This window comes from Oculina patagonica, chromosome 2 (genome assembly GCF_052425735.1).
Source record: "Oculina patagonica isolate OP01 chromosome 2, crgOcupat, whole genome shotgun sequence".
In the NCBI taxonomy this organism is placed as follows: Eukaryota; Metazoa; Cnidaria; class Anthozoa; order Scleractinia; family Oculinidae; genus Oculina; species Oculina patagonica.
In genome coordinates, this window is record NC_135759.1 from 22455268 (window position 1) to 22482051 (window position 26784).

At 37.7% G+C, this 26784-nt stretch overlaps 2 protein-coding genes and 1 long non-coding RNA gene across 3 annotated transcripts in view; 1 reads left to right on the forward strand and 2 right to left on the reverse strand.

The window, feature by feature from the left end:
* Positions 1 to 26784, forward strand: part of LOC144643563 (nuclear receptor-binding factor 2-like) — a 130544-nt gene that overhangs the window by 29215 nt on the left and 74545 nt on the right.
* LOC144641859 (uncharacterized) lies at positions 1710 to 3778 on the reverse strand. The gene is made up of 3 exons (XR_013568642.1): positions 3725 to 3778; positions 3076 to 3155; positions 1710 to 2255 (listed from the first exon to the last, which is right to left on the reverse strand). It is a non-coding gene; the product is annotated as an uncharacterized LOC144641859 (long non-coding RNA).
* On the reverse strand, positions 5923 to 26557 carry LOC144643522 (putative ATP-dependent RNA helicase DDX56). Its single transcript, XM_078502807.1, has 26 exons — positions 26479 to 26557; positions 26357 to 26398; positions 26170 to 26246; positions 25424 to 25466; positions 25244 to 25327; positions 24618 to 24688; positions 19572 to 19644; positions 18889 to 18986; positions 18200 to 18251; positions 17676 to 17714; positions 15391 to 15455; positions 14786 to 14836; positions 14631 to 14684; positions 13750 to 13821; positions 13373 to 13464; positions 13033 to 13054; positions 12788 to 12837; positions 12246 to 12312; positions 11273 to 11376; positions 11006 to 11079; positions 10622 to 10652; positions 8947 to 9005; positions 8306 to 8411; positions 8067 to 8167; positions 7522 to 7584; positions 5923 to 6567 (listed from the first exon to the last, which is right to left on the reverse strand). Exons 1-26 carry the CDS (start codon positions 26542 to 26544, stop codon positions 6541 to 6543), a joined length of 1683 nt encoding a protein of 560 aa, XP_078358933.1. The 5' UTR covers positions 26545 to 26557; the 3' UTR covers positions 5923 to 6540.

Here is a 26784-nt window from a genome sequence, read left to right on the forward strand (position 1 = left end):
TTTATCATTTGATTATCAACAATATAACTAGGAGGAAAGTTCATTTCATTAATTCTTTAATAGCTTCTATTGGTGATAATTGCTTGACATTCGATCAAAGTGCCAACGGTTATTTTTTCGTTTCGTTAGTTTTGAAGCATGGCAAATTTCTTTGGTCTGCTGTCCTCGGATCTACTGATATTTAATTTACAAAAGTGATCAAAATTTAATTTCTCCTTACGACTAGTGACGAGTATAAAAAAAAATTGTCAACTATGGGCTTTGATGTAATACCAAATTCTCCGCACAACCTAAATTGAGTAAGGAGAATTAATAGTCCTACGATAGATCATAACTATTGAACTCAACTTGCCCAGAAAAAAAAAAAACAACAATTCGTAAGTTAACAAAAAATTACCACCCTAGAAACATCACAAGCAAAAAAAATTTCTGTCGTACAAATTTAATCTAGAATATAGACAATGCGGTGCGCCATTTTGAAAAGAGTGTAAACATAGCGCAAAATACAGTAGTGTTTGTATTATTGCCGTGGAATGGGATGCGCGCAATCTCAACGAAACACAGCTGCATGCATCCTGAAATTTTCTTTTCTGGGTATTTTAAGATTGAAGGCTGTAAATATTTTACAAGACGATGAGCGCTACCCACACCAAAACACAAATGCTAATCAGCAGTGGCTTCCGTAACACTTCATACCTTCTACAAACTCTGTACTTGGCGTTTTTTGCACGGACTGTTTTCTGTTCTAGATCGTGACAATTAGTACCAATTCTACGAAGTTGTTTTTGCAAATTTCAAAATAACATTACTTTAAAAGTGTTTTCATGATCATAGTTTAGTAACATTGACTGTAATTTACGTATTTTAACACATACGTTTTTGTTTTCTTTCAGTGCCTTGAATGCTTTTGCTGTGGATCACAAGCAAAGAAAGTGCAGACGAGAAAAACCCGCCCGCGCAAGATAATCAAAGGTTAATTCTAGAGGTAATAATTCTAACATCTGCTAGGGCGAAAATCTTCTAAGACGAGCAAAAAGAAATAGCTGACTAGGCCGTTCAATCGTCTTTTCTACGCCTCCTCGTCTTAACGGAATTATCCAACATTGCCTAAAATATATTTTTTTAAACAAACTTTTGAAAACAAAACGTTCGCTTTAGGCAGGAAAATTAGAGCAGTTTTTCAAAACCCACAAATCAAATTTTACTGTTTCTAGTTCTACGATAACTTTATTTTATATTCGCTAGTTTTTAGAGTTGCACAAATTGTTGATCTAATGACCAAAATCGTCTTGTTATATCAAATTTATTCGCTGACTTAGAATTCTCCGTAAAGCCTCGTATATGCTATCATCTCATCCTCGATTAAGACAAGTTGACTTTTAATATTCTGTTATAGTTTTTACACGACAAAGTTTAATTTTCTACTTTATCAAAACCACTTTTTAGTTATGTCTACTTACGCTGTGTAAGCTTTTCTAGTACACAAGTTTGTTGTCTTAGAATTCGCGTTTAACTTTTCTTTCATGTTCTTGTATTTTACTTTGGCGACTTGCATGGCAGTGACTTATGATATCCAGACTTAATTTGTTGTAAATGATAATTATTTGTATTTAACTGTTGTAATTGAGTTTGCTTTATTACTTAACGGTACAAATAAAGAAATAAAAACTTCAATAACAATTGCATTGTATCTTTTATTTTCTTTTGACTTACAAATAAAGTAAAAAAAATGCGCTTTTAAAAGGGGCCTGGAAACCAGTGAAAATGTAGGCTATCTCTTTTAATGCATTTTGACTATGTAGGGTTGCCAACAAGAAAAAAAATTCTGCGCTTTTGAACAGAGTCTGGCCAGAAATAAAAGATATACTTAAGATAGACTTTTAATGGGTCAAATCCGTTGCACAATGCAAGATTTTTCCCGCCAAAAGACTTAGAATATTTTTTTACTCAAAACCAGACACCAATCAAAAGCGGAGACTTTTTTTCTAGGAACAATTTTCCCGCCAAAAGACTTAGTTTTTTTTCGATAAATTTTCTTGGCTGAATCTATCCAAAACAAAATAAAATTTTCCCGCCAAAGACTTAGTAAAATTTCGACAACTGGCTTGGCCCCTTTTAAAAGCGCAATCAATTTCATTCAAAACGCCGGCTTGCAACAATTCAATCAACAACACGGAGACCTTAGCAGTTTTGTAGTAACGTATAATTAAAATCTGCTTTTCTCCTTTATTCTACTCTCTTTGACTTTGTTGAACCTGAAAAAATAAAATAAAAGAAATCGTTAACATCATGATCGTATTTTGTTCAGACAGTATAAGTCCCTTTTTTGCCATATATACTTTACAAATACTTGTCTTACACGGCCTTCTTCACCTATAGATTCGTAATCGTACTGAAAGAGAAATTGGTGCATCAACGCAAAGTTCCCAAATTAAAGTTCTCCTTTTTTCTCGTCAACACCTGCCTGTTGATCATGGTAAAAGCAAAATGAGATGTTGACCAGTCTATGATCATCCTGCATGTATGTTGCCAAAATGGTGGTTGTCGAAAATATCTCCAAAACTGTTTGCTTGTATAAACATCATCGTTAGAAAACTAACAGAAATTCAGCAGAACCGAGTTGTTACGAAAATAATTTTTAGAAAATAACATTACAGCGTTCAATATAAAGCCACCGTCTTGCTGTTATTCTTTGGGACATTAATATGGCGACCATAAATTGTACAAGAAGTTAGTAGATATTGTCAGATCTGAAAATTTTTAGATTAAGAGCGAAATAATCGTTTTCTTGGCAGTGCAGAAAAAACGTTAATTCTGGACATCGCGATCTATATCAAATTTTCAATTTGCATTTTTTCATGTCTTAATTACGTGAAACAAATAGCTTTGTAGGATTAAAAGTTAAAATTTTACATTTTTATGAGATCAGATGAAAACCACCAAGAGAATCAATTTACATCCGACACAAAAAGGCTTGCCCAGCCTTGGACCCAAGCAAAATATATGATCATGCAAAGAGCCCCTTGAACTGTTTCCAAGAGAAATACATAAGGGAAAAAGTGCATCTACACTCACCTATTGGTATGATCCAGACATGTAAATGTATTTTCCAATCTTTTGCGAGTTGTTCCATCTTGTAGGAAATCGAGTCGCAACTGTTGGGAAAAGCAAAATAAATCAGGAATGCGTTCTTGCTGATTACTGGAGCCGGAGAGGGCAGGGTTTAAGATTGCACAAAATATACCCCATCTCAGATTAAAATGGCCAAAATCTATACCCTTTTTGAGACCAAAACGGCTAGAAAACAATACCCTTTTATATAGCTTATGTAATGGAGAGTCCCCTCCCCCTAACTTAACTTACTAGCCCTTTACACATAGATATAAGAGGAACAGATGCGGCCAGAACGATCAATAATTTCGACAATTCGTTGAAAAACGTGGATGTAGGGGAACAAACACGCGAAGGAGATTTTCTTTTTATGCATATGGGGAGATCATCAAACTTCTTTTAACCAATAATTTCACGTAAAAACAGTAAAAAATCATGACCTTCAACAGTAGTAATTTTACAGTTTTTCCTCTTTTCAAAACTGCTCCCTGGTAAGATTCCAACACCCAAGTCTAATAAAAATTAAAAATGTGGTGGACAGATACTTCCAACAGGTCTAAACAGGCCTTAGTTTCAAGATGTACATGTTTTTCAAAATTGAAACTACACCCACCTGTTGCTATGAAGAAACAATGCCAGTGTATTTAACTTTTTTGAGTTGTTCCGTCTTTATTGTCCGGACACTGTTGAAAAAAGGAAATAAACGTGCGCTTTCTGGCTGATTATTTGGGGCTGGGGGGTGGGGGCGGGGGATGGGGTAGGATAGTGATTACAACACTGTTCTTTTAGGCTACATTTACACGGATACGGTTATCAATCGACACGGTTTTATGACCTCGAAACCGCATCGAAAACGACACGGTTTCGAAGTGTTTACACGGAGCCTATTTAACGATTTTCCGACTGTTTTCGAATGTGATTGTATAAGCAAGCGCTGCTCTCTATGCTTGTTTCACCATGTTTACCCTTCGCAAGCCAGCCAGTTCGTGCCAAAATACATGGCCGTTTTCAAATCGATGCGGTTTCGCCGTTTTTGACCGTTTACACGACAACGAAACCGTATCGTTTTGAAAACGCTCCACTTTTGAAAGCGTTTTCAAAACGACCCGGTTACAGTAGTGGTCTCGATCGGTGCCGTGTAAACGAAAGGCGTAACCGCATCGCTTTCAAAGCGGTTACAAATGAAACCGTGTCCGTGTAAACAGTGCCTTAGTTTCAAAAATACGTCAACGCAGTATCCCCTAGTTCATGAATTTCTTTATTCTTATCACCTGTTTGCTTAAAAATGTACTGAAATTGTAAGGAGAAGTGATTTTTTGATCAACCAGGGGTGTTTGGAAGAAACAAACAACCTTCACAATCCTTGCTCAATTACGAAATGCTTGTGCTGTTTATTCAGAGGGGAATGTTTGCTATTATCGATTTGAAATGAAGTAAGCTCAACTGCCCTTTCACGAAATCATGAATCATTTGAACTGTTTTGGGGAATGGTCAAACAGGGCACTCGAACAGGACACACCTGTTTCGGGGTAGAAGGGTATAAAAGACAACGCCTAGCCTGCGTTTTTGTCGAGGTTAACGCGCGCATGAGCAAGCGGCGAAGCCGCGAGGCGAGGATCCCGAGACCCCCTGTGGCTTCGCCGCTTGCTCGCGTACGCGTTTACCTCAACAAAACCACCAGCTTCGCAGGCTAGACATAGCCTATCGGATGATCTCATGAAGAAAGCTTAGTTGTCATAAAATTTGAGATGGGACCTTAATATGTTGTTTCCATGACGCTTAGACAGTTCTAACAACAACGGCATAGAGAGGTTTGAATCTTGTATTAGTTTTTACTCCCTGTAGGGTGGGGCCATACAAGCACGGGGTGGAGGGGGGGGGGGGGGGTTATGAAAGAGGCCATATGACTCTTTCCACGGTATGTGACTAACTCACAGTATATGACGTCAACGTGCCAGAAAGCCATACAATGAACATGCTTTAGAAGTAAGTAAAATAAGTTATATCCATTATAAAATATTCATAGTAAAATAATAAATAATAAATATTCATAGGTAAAATAATTAATATTTATAGTAATATGTAATGCTCTTCTCTGCCATTTTGTCGCGTCGATGTTGGATAATAACATGACACTCAAATAAGCTCCTGTGCCCACAAACCTAACTTATAAACGAATTGACGAAAAACAAGATTAGCATTCAGGTTTCTTACCTGAACGTCAACAGCAGCCATCCACACGACATATTCAATTGCTTGCTGTATATTTGTGGCGGTCCAGAGTATTTGATTGTCATTTGTTGGCGTAACTTTCCTCAAGTTTCTCCCTCTGTTAACTGCATTTCACAGTAGAGCGTCAAGCATTTCTTGTTTCCATGTTATATATAACTTGCTCAAATTTACCAATTCCAGGTGCAACTGGACGCTTTCTGATGACATCGGCGACTGTTTCAGCACAACGTGGCTTGACGAAGGCAAAGTTTCACACGTACAGTAATTTTTGAATACATTTGTCTGTACGTTGTTTAAGGCGCATGCGATTGGCTTAATGCTAATCAATGGCAAATCACAGCTCTAGTTCATTTAAATTCCTTAACAGAAAAAGAAAGGAAAGTTGAAAGACGCAAAGAAAATCAAAAAGAGGAAAAGAAAAAAACCGGAAACTAATTTGGAAGACAAACAAACGAACAAACAAACAGTACAGAAATACCAGCACATAGACAAAAGCAACATACTGTGGAGTTTTTCCTCGTAAAATAAGAAATTTTCGCACTGATGTCGCAAGATAGCGCCGCTTAATTAACTATGAGTAGGAAAAGATAAGGACGACTTTGGTCTCGTATCATTTTTATTTTTTACAATTTATTCCAAATGACATTTCCGACAAAGTGGCAAATGGCATTTTTGACATAATTTATCTCTAATATACACAGAGTTGTAAAAGACGACAGGGGATAATATTATGAGGTACAGTCTTTCGAGATGTTCAATGTTCTATACCTTTCCTGAGTAGACGAACTGCTTTCAGGTTAACGCGATTATCTGCCAGCACAAACAAGTAGTCAGTCCTCCATAGGAAGTCTTGTATCAATATCGTTTTCGTATCAGAGAGAATTAGCTGTAGTTTGAAGAGAAAAATGCCTTCAAAAGAAAAGGAGAAGCAACCTGGCAGACTGATCTCCAAGATGATATTGTTCTTTACGACAGTTCTGTGGTATTCCGCAAGAAACTTTTTCCATATCTTGAGCTCTTTTCGTGTCACTTGTAAACCTCGGTTGTGAGGTTAGCTAAGTCAAAGATAAGCTCGCCGATTCTGACCAATCACTTTCTTTGTTTGTGTGAGGATTGGGACAAGGAGCTTGTGATAATCCTCCCAGACTTCTTCACAGTCAGGCCATACGAGGAAGATAGAGGTATGGTGATGACCTGTTAACCTTTCTTACCTTTTGCATGTCCCTGGAAGGAAAAGATTCGTTCAGTTAAAACATTCAGTTTCTCTGCAATAAATGGGTAGTGACTCCAAAAAAGGTTAGAAATTTAGATTAAAAGACATCAGTTATCACCCACAGGAAATTTTGTCCGTGTTCAGACTTCAGCGGACGGTGGTACTTAAATAAATAATATAACCTTTATTTAGACACGGTAAGAATTAAAGCTATAAGCTTGTGAGACCGTGTATTCCCGATCGCATTGGAATTTGACAGTGTTGTTTTTTTTTTTGTGGAAGGACGAAAATCGGAGAACCATGAGAAAAACCCTAGGAGCAAGGAAGAGAACCAACAACCAATTCAACCCACATATGATGCCGAGTCCGGGAATCGGACCCGGGCCACATTGGTGAGAGGCGAGCGCTCTCACCACTGCGCCATCCCTGCTCCCCATAACCACTTAACATGTGGAGTACTAACATGACACAGTTCAGATACGTCACCCAGTCCCATCATCCTCCAAATGTGACGTAGTCAAAGAGGACTATGGACAAGCTTGTTACTTAACTGTATCGCACCTGCTTTTTGCGTTGTGCCAGTTCTATAAGTTTTTTTTGTTATATTTTTGTTATATTATTGTATTGTATTGTATTGTATCCCAAGATTCTCACTCTATTGTTTGCAGACCAGTGCCCAGTTGTTCAAAGGGTGGATAACGCTATCCACCGGATAAATCAGTCGTTTATCCAGTGGATAAGTGTTAACAAAACATACAACCCTATCCACCGGATAGTGATTTATCCGTTGGATAGCGTTATCCACGTTTTAGAGAGCTGGGGCCTGTGCTAGTGGTTGAGGGTATATTTTCTTAAAAATCACTGTCTCTTCATCATGCTCAATACAACTGGCGAGTATTCCACAGAAAAACACTGCGTAAAAATATAGCCTTGATAATAAGACAAGGAGACAAGGGTATCCATACCTTACTTCCCTTATGCTGATGTTTTTGATATTTAAAACTCTTCAAGGGATCCATCTTACGTTTCTGAAGATGAAAAATTAAGGTCAAATCTAAAATGACACAAGCGGCCTTGGTAAAATACAAAGGCACATTTACAAAGGCACATTCTTTAAATCACAGTTTTCTAAGCGCTTTCGTGGTTAACGGATAGAGGGACAGTTAGTACTTTCAGCAACACATATCAATCCTTTTTTAACAGACATAAACGAGGGTATAGAAAATCACTAAACAGGGGGACAGCATCTTGACGTTAGCAAGAAGTGATTATATATGGCAGTCAAAAAGGAGTTAAGATAGGAGTCAGATAGCTTAGAGGCGTCAGTCCTTTACGAGGGACTTGACAGTAGGTTCACGAACATGCATGAAGATAAGCTAAGCAACTTATCAGTGTTAGATGGAATGATAAGGGGGTTTCCTTGTTTCCATTCATTGGGGGCAGTTGATCTACAGTTAATTAAACAATTCTTTTAGCAAAGCAAAATTACACATAAATGTAAGCGACTGACCTTGCCGCCGTGTGTACCATGAGCGTTCTTTTGTGATGACATGTGAGGACGTCTTCTTTTCCGTGAAGATTTCGCCATAGAAGGCCGAAGAGTCGGAGGAACTGAAATGTAACAAAGAGAAATGGCAACTGAATTACAGTCGTTGAAAAAAGAGCCCGAGGATCAACAGAGCCCGCGTTATTCCGCAGAGCGGTTGCTAAGCAACATGACGCAAGCTGACGTGGTACGAAATAACTTACCGAGGTATTCAGGGACATTTTTCAAATGAGGTTGGATTCTTGTGGGATGAAGATCTTTATCATGTCTGAGTACCTGAAGGTCTCTGGGATTATCTTCAAAATATGCCTTAAAAAAGAAAAATTTACAACATCAAAAGCCCGTTAAATACTCAAATAATGAAAAAAATATATCGTGAAGGAAATTTTGTTGTCGCCAACTTGAAAAAAAGCTTATACCTCAAGGGATCGTTCGTTACTTCGTTGAACATGTAACCAGTGAAAAACTTAAGCTTTTTATGCTAAACTTGGTGGACCATTTAGATTGGTTCTGATTGGTTAATTATTTTATTTGGACATTGTAATTGACCAGGGGGGGTGTGATTATTTTGGTTTCGATTTAAAGACGGCCATTAGTAAACCATTTTAAGAGGCAACACCCACAAGCATTTATTGCCATTCCTATAAAAGACACTATGGTCCCTTGCATAGTGCTACTCCAGTGGCTGGTCTTCTATCATTGCTATCATTTCTTTTATTTTTTTCATACTTTCCTTTCCATTGTTGTTACGTATTTAATAAAATAATCCAACCCCACAACTCATAGGAGTGCCAGAAAGGTGTGTTTGAATGTTAGGCTGTCAACAAACAAGACAGAGACTCACCTTTAATTTCTCTGAATTTAATATTTCTGACTTGATTTCTTTGAGTCGTGCCTCTTTAACTGAAGGAAGCAAAAACAGATAGAAAGTAATAATTTCACAAGAAATCGTCATAACCAACATTAAATGTGTCTTGGAACCAATTAAAATACTACTTGCTAGTGTGTGTTTTCTGACTTAACAATTTGGACTCTGTCAATGTTTGACAAAGGTGGTGACCTAACTAACTCTTGACAGAGCAGTCCGGGTTCAAATCCTGGACAGGGTCATAGTGCTATGTCCTTGGGCAAGAGAAAAGACCTCTCTCCACCCAAGTGTATAAATTGGTACCTGCAAATTAAGTGCTTGCCTGCGATGCACTTACATCATGATACCTTCTGAGAGGAGGGGGTGGGGGATAGAAATACTCTCTGCCGCTTCATGGTTAATGGTTCAATATATGGCAGTGTTTCATCGGGTTATCCATACACTGAGAAGAGAGTTGAAAATACGACGCACAGCGGAGTAGTTTTGACCAAATTCGAGGTGTTTGATATATCTTCTCAATAAAAAAAAAAAAACCCAACGGAGTGAATGGAGAAATAAAATCAGAAAAATCTATGCTAATTAAGGCCAGGTATCCAAACCTCCTCTACGTTTATGTTTTTCTTTGTTTTAACTTGATGAATTATCAATGAAATTGAGAAGTTTGAACACAGACTTTACCACTGTTTCAACCCAACTCACAACAATCAAAGACAGGATTGCCTTGAGGAAAAGGAAAAGTGAGGAAAAGTGTTGACTTAAGGTACCAATTTCTTTTACCGTAAACACCCGCGTATAAGCCGCACCCGCAGATAAGCCGCACCCCGAGATTAACAACTCAAATGTTGGAAAAAAGTTTTTTGAAAGTAAATCAAAGAAAATCCAAAGTCGAGTCAAAAATCCAAAGTTGAGTCTTTAGGAAGTCTTCTTCATCGAACGTAAACTCAATGAACATTGAAACAGAAAATACTTCAGTCTTACCCACAATTTGAGCTCTTTAATATAATGAAAACCAACTTTGACATATTATGGGTGATCTTTTTCTGGCATTTGTTGACAGGTATTTCTTCATTCAACGCAATTTTTCCATAGATTTTTGTGTCACAACAACAAGAACTTGCGTTTGCAGAACTGTCGTAGCTTAGTAACCAGGCATTTGATCGGACGCGAAATATGGGACTAGGGCGAGAAAGCAAAACAAGATGGCGATGGAGGCGTTCGGTTTCGTGGCTATCATATCGACAAATTAAAGAGATTTGGGAGACATCTATTGGAGATAAACTTGTTGCATAAAGAGAGTTTCGTAATCAGTTCAACAAATTTTCCATCAAAGTGCAAAATGAGAAAGAAACAATTGGCCATCTTACTCGTGAATACTCGTGGTATTTTCTCGCTCGTAAAAGTATCAATATTACTGTTAAAGTTATAGGCCATTGTCGACACTGCAAACAGTATAGGAGCTGTCAAACTTGCAAAAGCAATGACCGGTACTCTCTTGTAGTTTTATGTTATATTTATTTACATAATTTTCCATAAATTAGCATCAGTTAACGAATGTTAATGAATGTTCCCGCAGATAAGCCGCACCCCCGCTTTCGAGCGAATATTTTTGGAAAAAAGGTGCGGCTTATCTGCGGGTTTTTACGGTACTCACCTGCTGATTTTGTTACAGCTCTGAGTGCATCCTAATAAAGAAGATTTATTTACAAAGAATTAAAAAAACCCTGAAACATCACAACAACTAGAGCACTATAAGCAACTGACAGTTGAGAAAAAATATTTGGGAAGACTAAACCAAGTGTCTTCCTGGACAAAGCTATTTCTCCAGCGTTTTTACGAAGGTCTGTCAAAACTGGCAATATTTTGCTTTCCTGATTGTGAAGCAAGCATGCCAATAAAATAGCAGATTAAGTCAGAACATATCAGGAAATAACAGTTTTAAAGAGATTCATTTTGTAGCTTGACAGAAAGGACATAAAGTGAGCAAGATTACTAGCAAGTAACAAGAGAATAATTTATTATGTCATATTTCATTTACCTGTGCTCGATATCTGAATCCTTCAATCTCTTCCATTCTAAACTGATAAGGCTTAAAAATCTCTTTTCTCTCTCCTACAACATGTAAAAGTACCAGTAAACTTATTAGTGAGTCTTGTATTAATGTAATAAGATCATATTATTAGAATTTTATTTAATTTTTAAATTTAGTGCAAGGCTGGAATTCTTCATTCGGGTTGTATACAGAACCTGATGCCTAAATGTTAAAAAGATCTTTTATGCCAAGAAGTGATGATGTTTCATGTACCTGTAAACTCTTTAGTTAGTTCTTCTTCAGCCTGTTGTAGTATTTTGTTATCACTTACAGTCACAAACGACAAGGCAGTACCCACATTATCACCACGGGCCGTTCTAGGCAAACAACAAAAAGCTAAGCATAAGTAACACTTGAAACAGTTAGTTTAGCACAAGTTTTCAAGTTCCACATCACTTGCTTTTACTTTATGTCACTTTTCATTCAGGGATACTGGAAATTCATTTGAAAGACCTTTGATTCACTGGCATCCAAACCAGGGAAAATGTAGTCATTAATATTTTTTTCTTTATCTAGTCGTTGTTTACAGTGCATCGATTTCAGTATGTGATGCAAACTGTTTAGAAGGAGAAAAGTACAGTTGATGGGATTGAACTCATGAAAGAGACAGAAACTGCCATTAGAGTCAGCATTGCTTGGAGGAAGAGCACCAGAGGTCCTAGTCTCCATAAGGAAAGGAACAACTCATGAATATGAAACTTTAGTATACCATTAATGATCCAATAAACACCTGGGGCGTCTATTAAATTTTAGGGCTCCTACAGGGGTTTTTAATTGATATAAGGCATTTATTAGAGAGGGGCGTTTATTTCACTTTAACTGTAACAACAACGTCGACAAAACAAATAGGATGCCTAGTTTGCTAGAGTACGTTTGAGTAAGTAGAAGACTACCGGTAATCTAATCTCCTCTCATGCAAAGCTTAGCTGAGATGTTCTTCATAGTTCGATTTCCATGTTTTCATCTTCATCGGGGTTGTTCGCCTCTTCCATGTCCGAGTCAAGCAGGAAACTAACTATATTGAGTGATTTTACTCTATGGAGCATTTCCTACATTTTTGAGGCGATTCTTGGAAGGGGCGTCTATTAGAAACAGTGGGTTTATTTAAGAGGGGGTCATTTAATACAAACTTCACTTGTCAAGGGGGCGTAACAGCGCATATACAGATAAGATGGCGAACTTGTACCTTCCTACTCTGTGAATATATGCATCCACAGCTGCAGGGAAGTCAAAATTTATAACATTTTCAACTCCTGTAAAAGCAAAAGAACAAAAACCCATTAAACCCATTTTGCATAACCATTTAATTTTCCAGATTGATAAAAGTCTAGTCCCTCCTTTCAATATCAATTTATTATAGTTATCAAGTAGACAGGTGACAAGAAAGAGCTGTGCTCTAACAGAGCCCGGGTGCCACAGACGACTTACTTTTGTCTCTGGGCGACTTTGCTATCATAAAAGCTTCTGAGAGATGGGCACCCAAGATTTCTTAAATAAGAGCCTTTGGGCACCCTGTAATTATTCTTAAGGGCACAGCTTTGCAAGAGTAGAAATTCAAATCACCAACTGGAGATAGGGGAACTAATATTTTGAAGCGGGAACTAAGGATTACTGTTGTATGCTTTTGTTTCACATGGGCAAAGCATGCCATTATTGACATATCAAGCTGAACACCTCATTGTAACTTGATTGTACTTAAACAATGCAAAACTCTTTCTAGAGATGCACCTTGAAAATCTACTCCTCTTGATACTCCATACTCTTTGTCTTTCTTTCTCCTATGCAAAAAGGAAACATAATAAAAGTAACTGTAGTAATATTGTTTCCTTTACACTGGCTTTCCTCCACAAAAGAAATCCAGTAAGCATAAAATGTAGTAATGGATTTATTAATTTTTAGTGTTTCTTCATCAATGCTTCCTTTACTAAAAATGTTAGCAATGCACCATTTCTTAGGAATCACACAATACTTACTTTTTCTTTTTCTTTACATTTGCTATTTAACATGAAAGTTAAGAAAAACACCAAACATACATTTGAAAATTATTATTAAATTATTAGTTGTGAGTAAAACCACTGTTATATGAAACCAGAAAAAGAAAACACTTTACATGATATACATGTACCTTTAGTTACTAAGTATACTGAAAAACATGCCAAATATTGATCAAAGAACCCTAGGCTTGAAAAAATAATATTCTTACAATAAAACAAGTTCCGGTAACTAATGTTGCACTTACACTAGAATCAATAAAGCACAGTTGTTAAAGTAGCAATATTTACAGCAGGACATAATTATGTTTATAAAGGATACTGGATGATGTGGCTACAGCATCAAACACACTTTCATCAGATGCTATGATGTAGTCATAGATGTCTCTGTTAAATTCTTCTACTATATGTAATCTGAAAGTGTCAAAACATTACAACATTACAAGCAGCACAGCCCAGAACACATCCTTCTAAACAACACCATCTATAAAAACACTGATGTGAGCAAGGTAAAATGACCTTTTACTTTGTGGATTGAGCACAGGTTATTCTGAATGGTGTTTGGTTGGTTTGTGGTGAGCACGGGGCAAAGAAAAACTTCTTTTTACTCTAACTTACTAAGCTAAACAAATTATTACAAAACTTACACAGTACATTCAGTCATATCACAAGTGCATGCCAAAAAAACCTCCAAGTTACCTTGAATTGTGTGGTAATTCAGAATTTAATACGCAGGATTTGATTGAAAACTGCTCAAGAAAGAGTTTAAGCCTGCAAAAACAAAACAACATTCAATTTGACAGCACTTTTTGACATAAAAATAGTCTTAATCCTTAGGTAATAATTTACAAGTAAACCTCAAAGATTCCAGTCCAAAAATAAACTAACCATGAATTGAATGGATATTTCATGAACTGATTTATTGTCTTTCTACATGTATACATACTACTGTATTCATAGAAAGTTGTAAAGTTCTGGGGTATCCTTGCAAAATGTACACATACATTTTAAACTGCAGGATATCAAGTTCTTGGGAGACTCTTCTCACAACAAAGCCATGTGGCAGACTGGCTTGCTCAGTTGGTAGAGCGCCAGATTGATGTGCAGTAGGTCTCAAGTTCAACTCCCAGACCGGACTAACACTCAGGGTCTTAAAATATTTGAGGAGAACATGCAGCCTTTGCAATGACATCTGCAAATGGTTCGATGTTGTAGTCTTCTTGAATAAGGACAATAAACCGTAGGCCCTGTACTCCTGCATCTTCAGTGTTATGGTCAGCAGGGGACGTTAAAGAACCCAAGCATTTATCGCAAAGAGTAATGCATGGAGTTCCCGGTGTTTTGGTCTGGCCAATTCACATGAATCCATAGGTTGGGTGGTGGGATGAGTAAGGTGCCTGATTTGCTGATGCCCGATCTTGTCCCGTAACTCTGACTGTGAAGTCCATTGAGCTTTGTAAATTTGCTATACAAGAACCGTTACCATGACTTGTGGTAACTTGTGCAGTGCAGTGCAGTGTCAGAATAGCAGTGTGGTCACTGGTGCAGTGCAGTATAGTACAATTAACAACAGTATTTACCTGTAACACCTGTCAATACCATTGACAAACAGAATAGTTTTCCCTTGAACAAGTCTATGAATACAAACACAACAACAAATCCATGTTGAGTTAGTCCTGTATTATTTGTACAAAAGAAAAACCACTTTATGACAAGACAACAAAGCCATTCATACCTTAACTTGAAAAGAGTGTATATCAAAAGGAACTTTTCCTCCATTTCACATCTGAAAAACAACATTTGATATACATTTTACATAAAACAATTGCAAAATTATTTCCTAAGAAGCAAACAGACATGCATAAATAATATACCGGTAAGTAAAAACTGCATATTTACTTTTACAATGCTGTTTTAAAGTTTTTTATTGATTTTTGACTTGACATCTTTTTCACAACTTTCTTACGACTTTCATTTGAACTGGCCAATAAAAGTGCAAGAACTGTGAGAGGCTGGGTTTTCAAGTTCCGCATTCGGTCTACAACAACTGTCAACTCCGTCTCCCTCACTTCTCGCATTTTTATTGTTCAGTTAAAACAGAAGCCATCAGAAAATTGCCAAAGAGATGTCAAAAAGTTGTCAACAATTCATCTATGTGATCCGTAAGATTAGCAGTCTGAATCTTAGATATCTCTCTTGTCGTCAACATCATTGACATTGTTCTTGTCACCATTGTTGTCATCATCATCATCATCACCATTTTTGCAGGCTCCTTATGATCATGCTGTCTCAAATAAAATTTACATTAAGAAGTGCAAAGCTTTACACCTTTCAACATACTTTATAAAATACTGTGTTAGTTTGTCATCGGATGGAAGTTGTGACTCTTGCAACTTGAGGATAACCTGTACAACACATCAGAAAATTAGATATCAGTAGTAGTAAAAAATTGACATCTAAAAAGGTACACATAAACAATTTATCACATCAACGCTCAACAGTCCAGATAATTACATGAATTAAATCAAGGCTATTGTAGCTTTGTGCATCATCTGTTTGATTTATGTAAAATGGTGATCAGTACTATCAATTCACTATCAATTTAAAATGAACTTTAAAAATTAGAAATAGATTGACACTGTTTGCATGCAGCCTGTCAAATATGAAAAACCTAACCCGAGTAAGAATTTGCTTTTCTGGTTGCAGCTAAATGATGGAGAAAAGCAAGTTCCTTCTGCCTTTCATTGCCAAACAAATCAAGACTCTAAGATGGTAGCAAAAAAAAGTTTGGCAAGACCTGAGAAATTTGACAACAATTGAAGAGCGGCGGGAATAAACGGCCCCTGGACTTTCTGACTAAATCGAACATTATCGAAACAGCTCCAAATTGCGCATGCAGGTTTGTTTACGTGTGCTTAACAATGTCCTGTCTTTCATTTCACTGGTCTTTGTTTCGTTTTTGAAAAATTACACATGCAAAAAGACAAGGTTTTTGCTCGCGCGGCTTCTTTTGTCTTTTCTTTTACAAACGATAAACAAAGGAAACCTTTTGTTTCTCAAAACGATGAAGTCAGCTAAAGTTTTGGGATTACAGGCCTAGCCCCAACCCCTTAGCTTTACCCTAGCGAAAAAAGCTTAACCCTAAACCCCAAGGGTTAGGGTTAGGGTCTGACGCTAGGGTTTCATTTCAAATTTAGGGTTAAAAAGCTAAACCCAAGTTTAAGGGTTAGGGTTAGCGTTAGCGTTTCAAGCGGCTAGCTTTCACTGCAGTCTGCTTGCGGTTAGCTTCTTTTTGTTGTTTCGGGCAAGACTATTGTAATCTGTTACCGTTAGCTGTAATTTTGAGGTGAAAGTGAAATAAAGACTGATTGTTGATTGAATACGTTTGCTCGTGTTGTCACATTATACTAGTTTTGCTTTCAGTTAAGTGCCGCCGGCTTGCTCTCACTTCTATCTCCACTCCTTACATCATCACACATCTACAAAATCCCGCGAAAACAAGATAAACTAAGGCACGAATCGATTGATTGATTGATTTATTGATTGATGAATATTTAATGAGGCACAGAAAATAATTTTGCAAGGGGAGGTCCCCCCCCCAAACCTATAAAGAATTTTTTAAAGTCTAAAACCAGGTCACTTCTCGGCAACTTTGTCGCGGCAGAACCCAAGCGGACCCTGTAAAACTCGCGTTGACGAAGTTCCCGGCAAGAAACCTCTTGTTTTAGGCCTTCTATGCGGCCAGGCTCAAACTACCTTGTTTGCAACGTTTTTTCCGAAGCGCTAAACAGCGCTGTTGTACAAAACAAAGGCAGAAACATCACTCAGTTCTTCGAGCGATGCTGTAAACTTACGGGTATTCAGACTTAATGATGTCCTTCAACCACCTGGCAGCCGCAATCGAGCTAAAACTATAAACTTTTCCGTTTTACTTTCACAGACACGCCATTTCGCTTAATTCAAACTCTTCCGCCTCTAACATGTGACCTTACGTCACAATGCAGTATCCAGTCCTACGCTACTCAAATCAACAAAAGACATGCGCAGCTAGTCGAAGAAATGCTTGTTAAATGGTTTCTCGTCTTCCGTAGACGCTTAGAAAACCCTACAGGGAAAGATGTACACGCGATGCGTTGGAAACTCAGACTGCTAGCTGACTGGGAGCACGTAAGCTTGCAAAATGCCTTTTTTTTGCATACATAATTTCTGAAAAACGAAGAAAAGACCAGCCGAATGCAACACAGGACAGTGTTTAGCACACGTAAACAAACCTGCATGCGCAATTTGGAGCTGTTTCGATAATGTTCGATTTAGTCAGAAAGTCCAGGGGCCGTTTATTCCCGCCGCTCTTCAATTATGCATGACTTTTTAAAGGAATATTTACCACCCCTTATTTATTAACATATTCACATTATTGGTGATGAAAGGTTCAGATTTAGTTTCTACATGTTATAATCTGTGTTCAAGTATGCAATCGACTGAGCTGAGACAAGTGCACAGCCATGTTGATGACACAAGTTGGTGGTATTTGAACCCACTACTTCCTCCTTTTTAATAAGGTGCTCTACAAACTGAACTGACCTGCCATGGTTATACATATACATATAACGGTATAAAATACTCACAGGATTGTGAAGGACAAGCTTCTTTAAGGCTGTAACATCCTACAGAAAAATATATGTTGAAAAAATCAATAGTCAACCCTTTCAATCCCAATTGCAATCTACTCCCCAATTGACTGCCACTGACAATACTTCCTTTGTTTGCTCTGGAAATTTGGTTGTAAACTAGGCAACATTGACCTGGACATTATTTTCTGCAAGCATCAGGAGAATTTTTGGTGCTTGCAAACAAGTCCATCATCGGCAACTTTGATTTTTCACCTTCACAAAATAATGATCTACAGTTTCTCAAAAATAATGTTCAGTAATTTCTCTGCTTTTACTTAATTCTTCTAAACCAACTCTAGTGGGAAAGGAAAACCCTGGTACCTCTGGTACCTATCAATAGCAGCTATAATCATAGAAGCACAGAAATTATTTTTCCACAATGATAATTGTATACATGTAGGTACCTTGTTTGAATCCAAACAAAGTGACATCATTAATCAAACTGAAGAACAATTTACATGTCGTCTAACAATACACACCTCACTTAGAGTTGCAGACATCAGAAATGATTGATAAATCTTTGGAAGATGGCTGCAATGACAACAGTAAAGGTGATGTGGTTAAAGTCTGCATTTGAGCCTAGTGGCCCATCAGGCTGGTGCAGATCCCTGTTTTCCATAGCCTGGAGCAACAAGGAGTATTTTTGCTCGCCCCTGGTTGGGATAATAGCACTGGCCCATCCCATTGTTACCCTAGAGCAGTAATAAATTTGCAGGTGCCCATATAATTATACTCCTGGGTAGGAAGAGGTACTGCACATAAAGGTTCTTGCCTAAGTAACCTTTACAATGACCCTGATTTGGATTAAAAATTTCAGGCTACATGTAGTTTGATTTGGTTTTTCCTTTGGCTCATGATCATACAATGTACTGGTACTTGTAAACTACTAAAAAAGGAAAATAAAAACCATCAGTTTTGAAACATTTAAAACCAAAATCAAAAAATAAGCCAAACATTCCCATGTTGATTACTAGTGGTTAGGCTTTTAGCTGCTGCCAATTATACCATGTACATATAACTGATTGAATTGATTGAAAACAGCTTCACATGTGACATCTGAACGTGTTTGCTACTGCCACTCAACTTGTATTCAGTTGCCAACTATTTGCTGATATATGAAATACCCATTTCATGTAACTTTTATACTTAAAGTTTGGATGGTAGGTACCTTAGCAAAGTCTTCAGATCGTGTTCATAACCATATGAGAATACAAGGTCAGCTTCGTCAATGACCAGCATCTGAAGACTGACTTTAAGGTCAAGATTCTGAAATAACAATGTAGGTCATAATACAGGTATAGATGGAGTCTGTAAAGGTGGATTTACAGGCCAGGTATGTTCTGTTTATTTTTTTATTGGTCGCAAGGTACTTGTCATTGTTTTGCAAATACAATCAACTCTCGCCTTGCAGACACCCTGCTATTGTGGACACTTGCTATAACAGACAAAATCCAGATTTCCGGCAAAAGAGGTTTGACTGGAAATGACTCCCGCTAGAACAGACAGTAAATGAAGCCCCGAGCGTGTCCTCTATAACAAAAGTTGACTGTATGCAGCACAAAATTTGACAGTTCATACCAAGGTGAGTAGAGGTGAGGTGAGGTGAGGCCAGACAAGGGGAGGAGGGAGGAGGGAGGAGAGCAGAAAGTTGAGGAGAGCAACACAAGGGAGAGGAGAGGAGAAGAGAGGAGTACTGGGAGTTACCTTGTTGATCAGTATTACATGTACATTGTAGATAAAAATAAAACCATAAGAATATCTGAAATTGATGTCCATATCAAATTCAATGCAGTGCAGTGTAATTGTTGTTCTGAATGTATTGTACCAATGTTAAATTAACCACACACTTACTTTAGCTTGCACATGGCCTAGTAACACACTTGGTGTTCCAATCACAATATCAGGGCACTCCATTAACAGTGACCTAAAAATGAGCAATGTATGCAATATCAGTCAGACTGCACACTTTGCTAAATGTACCAAGGCTGCTGCCTAAGGAAATTTTTAAGGAGCCCTTTGGGCTCCTAACATCAAAATTTAGGAGCCCAAGCCATTATGTTAGGAGCCCGGCTTAAGTTGCCGAAGACAAATCTGGGGTGGGGTGGGGTTACTTAAGCAAGTATGTGGTCAACTATCTGGCCTAGGAGAGGGGCCCAGGGATTGAACCTTCCCCCAACATTATCCTGCTATAATATACCCGAATGTCCCCTAGAGGGTACTCCCTATAGTGGACTATACGAGGAGGCTCCGCCCAACAGGGATACCTTTTTTCAGGCTCCAGGTATATAAAAGGGTGAAGATTTCACGAGTTGAAGTATACAAAAGGGGAGGGAAAACTGTTTTTTAGGTATTAAAAGAACCCTTCATAATGCTTGAACAGACCCACCAAATGATCAAGTCATTTAAGTATTTTAAAGGTGTTATTATTCAAGTGGTTTCTAAAAGGGTGAGGGTCGCTTTCACATACCAAAAATGGCAACCTCGTTCATGAGATCCTGGGGATGAAATTGCAGAAAGGGTATATGAAAGGGTAAGGGTACCCTGGGCAGAGCCCCAGCCCCCCCCCCCCCCCATAAAACTGTTTTTTACTCTGCAGCAACCTCAGAGACCCAGAGGAAAGAAGTTGGATAAGTCATCAATATCAGCAATATATATATATCTCCCCTCTGTGGGTTAAATCACTAGCTGGGCTGGGAGAAATAAACCAACAATGAAAACTGACATGCATTTCGTTGAGAGCATGAAGGGTTAATTCATTTGTAAAGCCAGTGCCAGTCTGAGTGCATTTCATGTACTTTCATTAGTTTTCACATAGAAAATCAATGAACATGAAGCAGGAAAATCATTTTAGTAATCAAGGTTAAAAAAGAAGCAATAATTAAGCAGGTCAATTTTTCCTAGGTTTAGAAAAAGGTAATAAAAAGTCAAAAACACGTACAGGTGTAAACACTTAGGCACTGTTTACACGGACACGGTTTCATTTGTAACCGCATTGCTTTCGATGCGGTTACGCCTTTCGTTTACACGGCGCCGATCGAGACCACTACTGAAACCGGGTCGTTTTGAAAACGCTGTCAAAAGTGGAGCGTTTTCAAAACGATACGGTTTCGTTGGACGTGTAAACGGTCAAAAACGACGAAACCGGATCGATTTGAAAACGGCAACGTATTTTGGCACGAATTGGCTGGCTAACGAAGGGTAAACAAGGTGAAACACGCATAGAGAGCAGCGCTTGCTTATACAATCACATTCGAAAACAGTCGGAAAATGGTTAAATAGGTTCCGTGTAAACACTTCGAAACCGTGTCGTTTTCGATGCGGTTTCGAGGTCATGAAACCGTGTTGATTCTGTGTCCCTGTAAACGTAGCCTTAAATTAAGTTATGATCTTATCTTTGTTACATGATAACCAGTTGACAAAAATAGAACAGAAAAATTAAGTTGTGAAAACACTTCAAATTACTTAACTCATCAAATAAGTTGTTTATAAAATTAATGTAGTAACAAAAGCAATTCATTTTATTCAAACTGAACATCTGAGCAAGGAAAAGCACTGAGGTTTCCAGCACAAAAAATTGCTAGTTACAGTTCAATGCCCGAGAATGCTCCTCATTTTAAACGCGAAAACATGAAACAGTTTGTTGAAAATAACAACCTTAGTCCACAAAAAAGCGGCAGCAGATATAAAATTTCCCATGAAAAGAAAGAGGCATACATTTTATGTTCCTACTAAAGTTAACCGTTCAATGCTTTATAGATTAAGCTGAATTATATGTAAAACACGCCACGTAAGTTCGTGTACACATTACGATATTTGGCGTGTTGTTTAAGCCTGTCGGAAAGGTTTTTGTATCAAGCTTTTGCAGATTAAAATCATTTCAGACCTGATTCATGACTGCAGTAGCAAACAGATTGATTTCACTTTTGTATCCGTAAATATTTCTTCACATTCACTTGGATTTACTTCGAAACTTATCCGAAACGTCAACGAAGCAAACGAAACGTAAACCATTATTCCATATTTGGAAGTTAGGCCCAGTCCTAAACACTTGAAAACGAATGGTTTTCGAAGTTGCTGAATTTTGCGAACAATTGTAGCGTTTTCGTTTTATTAAAATGAAGCAGTTTTTGTTTTAAATGGGATTTTTTATGCCAATGAAACAAGGTTACAAGAAAATTGAAGTCAAAGGATGGGACTGGAAGATCAATGTTTAGGCGCCCATGCGGGCTCCTTGAACAAAAATTTAGTCGCCTGCACTTGTAACTTAGGCGCCTCTGGCGACCGGGCGCCCGTTAGGCAGCAGCCTTGTGTACACACTAAAAGTACTTCCAAAAACCTGGTTATCCTTTGCAATAATTACAGGAAATAAACAACAACTTATTTTTTTAACCCTCATAAGGTTAATACCTTTCAAGGCAGGTTTCAAGTCAGAATAGAGAAACACATTGTATTGGTATTGATTGATACACACAGTTTAATGCATACAGTTAAATTAAAAATAAATTTACCGTAAAAACCCGCAGATAAGCCGCACCTTTTTTCCAAAAATTTTCGCTCGAAAGCGGGGGTGCGGCTTATCTGCGGGAACATTCGGAAAAGGTGCCGTAAATTTTCGTTAACTGATGCTAATTTATGGAAAATTATGTAAATAAATATAACATAAAACTACAAGAGAGTACCGGTCATTGCTTTTGCAAGTTTGACAGCTCCTATACTGTTTGCAGTGTCGACAATGGCCTATAACTTTAACAGTAATATTGATACTTTTACGAGCGAGAAAATACCACGAGTATTCACGAGTAAGATGGCCAATTGTTTCTTTCTCATTTTGCATTTTGATGGAAAATTTGTCGAACTGATTACGAAACTCTCTTTATGCAACAAGTTTATCTCCAATAGATGGCTCCCAAATCTCTTTAATTTGTCGATATGATAGCCACGAAACCCGAACGCCTCCATCGCCATCTTGTTTTGCTTTACGTTCTCGCCCTAGTCCCATATTTCGCGTCCGATCAAATGCCTGGTTACTAAGCTACGAACGTTCTGCAAACGCGTGTTCTTGTTGTTGTGACACAAAAATCTATGGAAAAACTGCGTTGAATGAAGAAATACCTGTCAACAAATGCCAGAAAAAGATCACCCATAATATGTCAAAGTTGGTTTTCATTATTGCCAACGAGACAGCCGAGCCAAGAGGCGAGGCTGTCGAGGCGGCAGAATCATAGAGCCGTGTGCGTGTGAGTGTATAGGCAGAGAAAATCTTAAGTTCTGCGTAAGGGACTTTTTTTTTGACCATATTTGGGTGTAAGTAAACCCCATATTTGGGTTGTATTGTTCTTCTCAACTGGTTCCCAGTCTCTCACTCCTTGCTAGAGAGCAAATGACCAAAATGGCGTCCACGCGGCTCGCTGTTAAAATGTTCAATGTGGTCATTCATCCCTTTACCGATAAATACACCTTTAGGGAATTATAAATCGAAAGAGAATACCCTACAGAATATTCGACCGCCGAAAAAATGAACATCAAGGTCTTCAAAGCGATGAAATAATCTTTCGACTTTGGAGTCCTTTGATTTACGATCGAAGAGAGACATGAAAATCAAAAGCGGACTGTTGACTTCAAATAGAGTTTTCTTGACTTATTAAAATGCTGAAGTCGGGTAAATGCTTCCTTTTAGTGTTGATTGTGTTTATAGTAATTGTTTGACCGATGATTTATTCCAAATCAAATACCGTTTATATTTTATTTGGCACGCATTTTCGCTCCGGGTAGGAATAACATGAATACAAAGCGACGCTCACTTAAATTACTGCATGTCATACACACAAGAAAGTCAAAAGTTTTTTGCTTCTAACGGCAAATGTAATGTTAACTTGAATTAAAATTTTGTCTCCAAATAATCCTTTACCGTTCAAGTTTTGTTTCTGTTCAAATGTTTCAAGTTTTGCGTAACTGAACATGACACTTCGCATGCGAGACTGAAATCTGACCCGTGCATTACTGTCTCTGATTACTGAAAATTATTTTTAAAAAAGCATCTTAGCAGTTTTGATTTTGGGATTTGATTTATAAGAAGTTCTTGAAATGCAACTATCCCTTTTGTGGACGGAAACATTTTAACCATCGCGTGTTGTATTTAAAAAACAGTGATTAAACCTCATTTATTAATTAATTATTGCCTACATTTTGTGACATTTTAACGTTGAAAAAAATTTAAAGATTTGTCAAGAGTTATCAATCTGTTGTCAAACCCGTAGCCTGCGTAGCAGACATCTGTGTACGTTTTTTAGTGTGTTTAAAAGAGTGCGCGATCGCGAGAATACGCACGCTGGAAACTACGGCGTCTGCTACGCAGGCTATCAAGCCTGTGTCATTTATGAACACCAGAGAAATAGCACTTTTTTCGCATATTACCTAAAATACAATTTACCATATTTTGGTCATTTCAAATATAGTTCTATCAAAAACCATTCAATATCTGTTCCTATGAACAAACATGAGTATTTCGCTCGTTGGCACTTACCGATAGGTACAACTAGTATTAGAGCTCAAATTGTGGGTAAGACTGAAGTATTTTCTGTTTCAATGTTCATTGTGTTTACGTTCGATGAAGAAGACTTCCTAAAGACTCAACTTTGGATTTTTGACTCGACTTTGGATTTTCTTTGATTTACTTTCAAAAAACTTTTTTCCAACATTTGAGTTGTTAAACTCGGGGTGCGGCTTATCTGCGGGTGCGGCTTATACGCGGGTGTTTACGGTATCTTTAATTTACATTTTCACAATATATGTACATGTATGCCAGCCGAAAAAAAATATATTTGATATTTCTAGCCTTCGACTGAAAAGATTGAATCGAAACCCCTATTTACACTATGTGATAATTGCAATGCTTACTTTGTACTAGCAAGGTTTCCCTGTGCAACATCAGCAACTCTGACTTCCCGGGAGCAGTAAGAGGATAATTCCTACGATAAAGAAACATAAACTAGCTTACAAACTATAATATCGTAATGACCTGAGGCTTTTCTGCCATGACTAAATCTTTATATGATTGACTGGTACATGTAGGTTAAAAATTACTAAACTACTTTGGTTAATTTGTAGAGACCATATCACTGTGTGAGTGTATCATTGTTGTGGAGAGGAGGGGGTGGTTTTCAATGATTATGTATACACCTAATTGAAAAAGCGTTGAACATGTGAAAAGCATAAACCATCAAATTATGATATGACCCAATGGTATTCTGGGTAGACACCATTGGTTAGCTTAGTTATATTTCTTTTATTGATATCAAGATATTTTCTTTCTTCGAGAGCCTTAAGAGCATAAATTATGCAACCTGACATATTATTATGTTTATTTTGTCACAGACGATGATAATTTTTCCTATTTCCCAGTAAACATTTGGGTCGCATCGTTCCTAGTCTATGCTTTTAATGGTTCAACGGATTTTCAATCAGGTGTAATGTATATAGCTATGTGACCACATCCTGCAAATGACTGGCAGTCAAAGGCTTACCTTGACGTTTCTGTGAGCTTGCTTTGCAAGTTCTTTGGTGGGAACTAGCACAAGAGCTCTAACACCACTGCTGGTGGAACTTGCCTAAAAAGTGAAATTTTATAATGTCATGACAAGACAACAACAAGACAATACAGATCCTATATGTTACAGTTTTATTAACAAATGAACATATCGTACCTGTTTATCTTGTAAGATTCTCTGTATCATTGGTATTGCATACCTACATGGCAAAATAATTTAAATTAATAATGACGTGGACCAGTATATGGTGTGTAAGTCAGTCTGTGCAGTCTCACTACTACTAGGTGCATAATGGTTGTGAATGACTTAACATGCTCTAACACTTTTTGCTGCATTAGCTATTCCAGCCTCTAGCCTTAAGCCTTTTTGGATAATGCATTAAACGCACAACAAAAAAGGAGTAGGGCAAGGGACAACCCCCCCCCCCCCAATTCTTTCCCCCTGCACAGACCCGATAACGCCATTAAAATAAGTATTAATGAGTAAGAACAGACCCACAGCAAAATTGAATCTATTTGTTTTATATAATAAAACTCTGATTTGTACTATGAACTCTCATCACGCGCGCGAGTCACACCATCGTGTGACATCATCTATGCGTCTGCACTCTGATAGATCATAAGTAAGAACCAATCAAAATGCATGAAGAATTCAGGTTATTATATAATTTTCTATAGCAGTATAAGGCAGTTATTTTGACTGTCCACACAGACAGCCTGAGCCTGAGGATGTCTGTACATCTTTTTAATGATTTTAAACTGCAGTTGACTCAATTGCCAAACCAGCTTGGAAGTATTAACCCGCAAAAGAGGTACCGTATGACTTTTGCGTTAACGCCGAAAATCTCATCTGATTATTGTCTGCTTAAAACACACTCTACAAAAAATATTCAGTCAACTTACGCCGCTGTTTTGCCCGATCCAGTCTTGGCTCTTGCCAAAATATCCTTCCCTTCAAGAGCTAAAGGAATGGCTTTTTCCTGTCAAACGATGGGTCCAAACAAAGTCAAATATTTGTGTGTAACACAATGGATAGGTCCACAAAAGAAATAATGTAGCAGAATAAAAAAACATAAATCATCGATCTAACCTGGATGGGGGAAGGTTGTGACCAATTTAACTTGGCAATGGCCTAATAAAATGAAACAAAAGCACTCATGAAGATTAAACTGAACAATTATACTGTACTTCGACCTTTAAAATAATATTTACCTTAACCAATCGATCGTCTAAACCCATTTCATGAAAAGAGCAACTTTCTTGAGTTTCGTCCGCCATGTTGATATTTTTGCACGTGAAGAGAAATGCGCGCGCATGTAAGCGCGCATGGAACCTCCCGACAACGATCTCAGGCCTTTGCGGGCTCAACCGTCTAATTTTCACCTGTCGCGCTAAAAGGGGGTCTTTTCAATTAGTTTTACAAAACCGCATCGAAATTTTTAAGTCATACTTATAATAACAAATGACCTACACGCTTAAAAATCTAATACCGAAAAAAAATAATGGTTAATCAAGCAT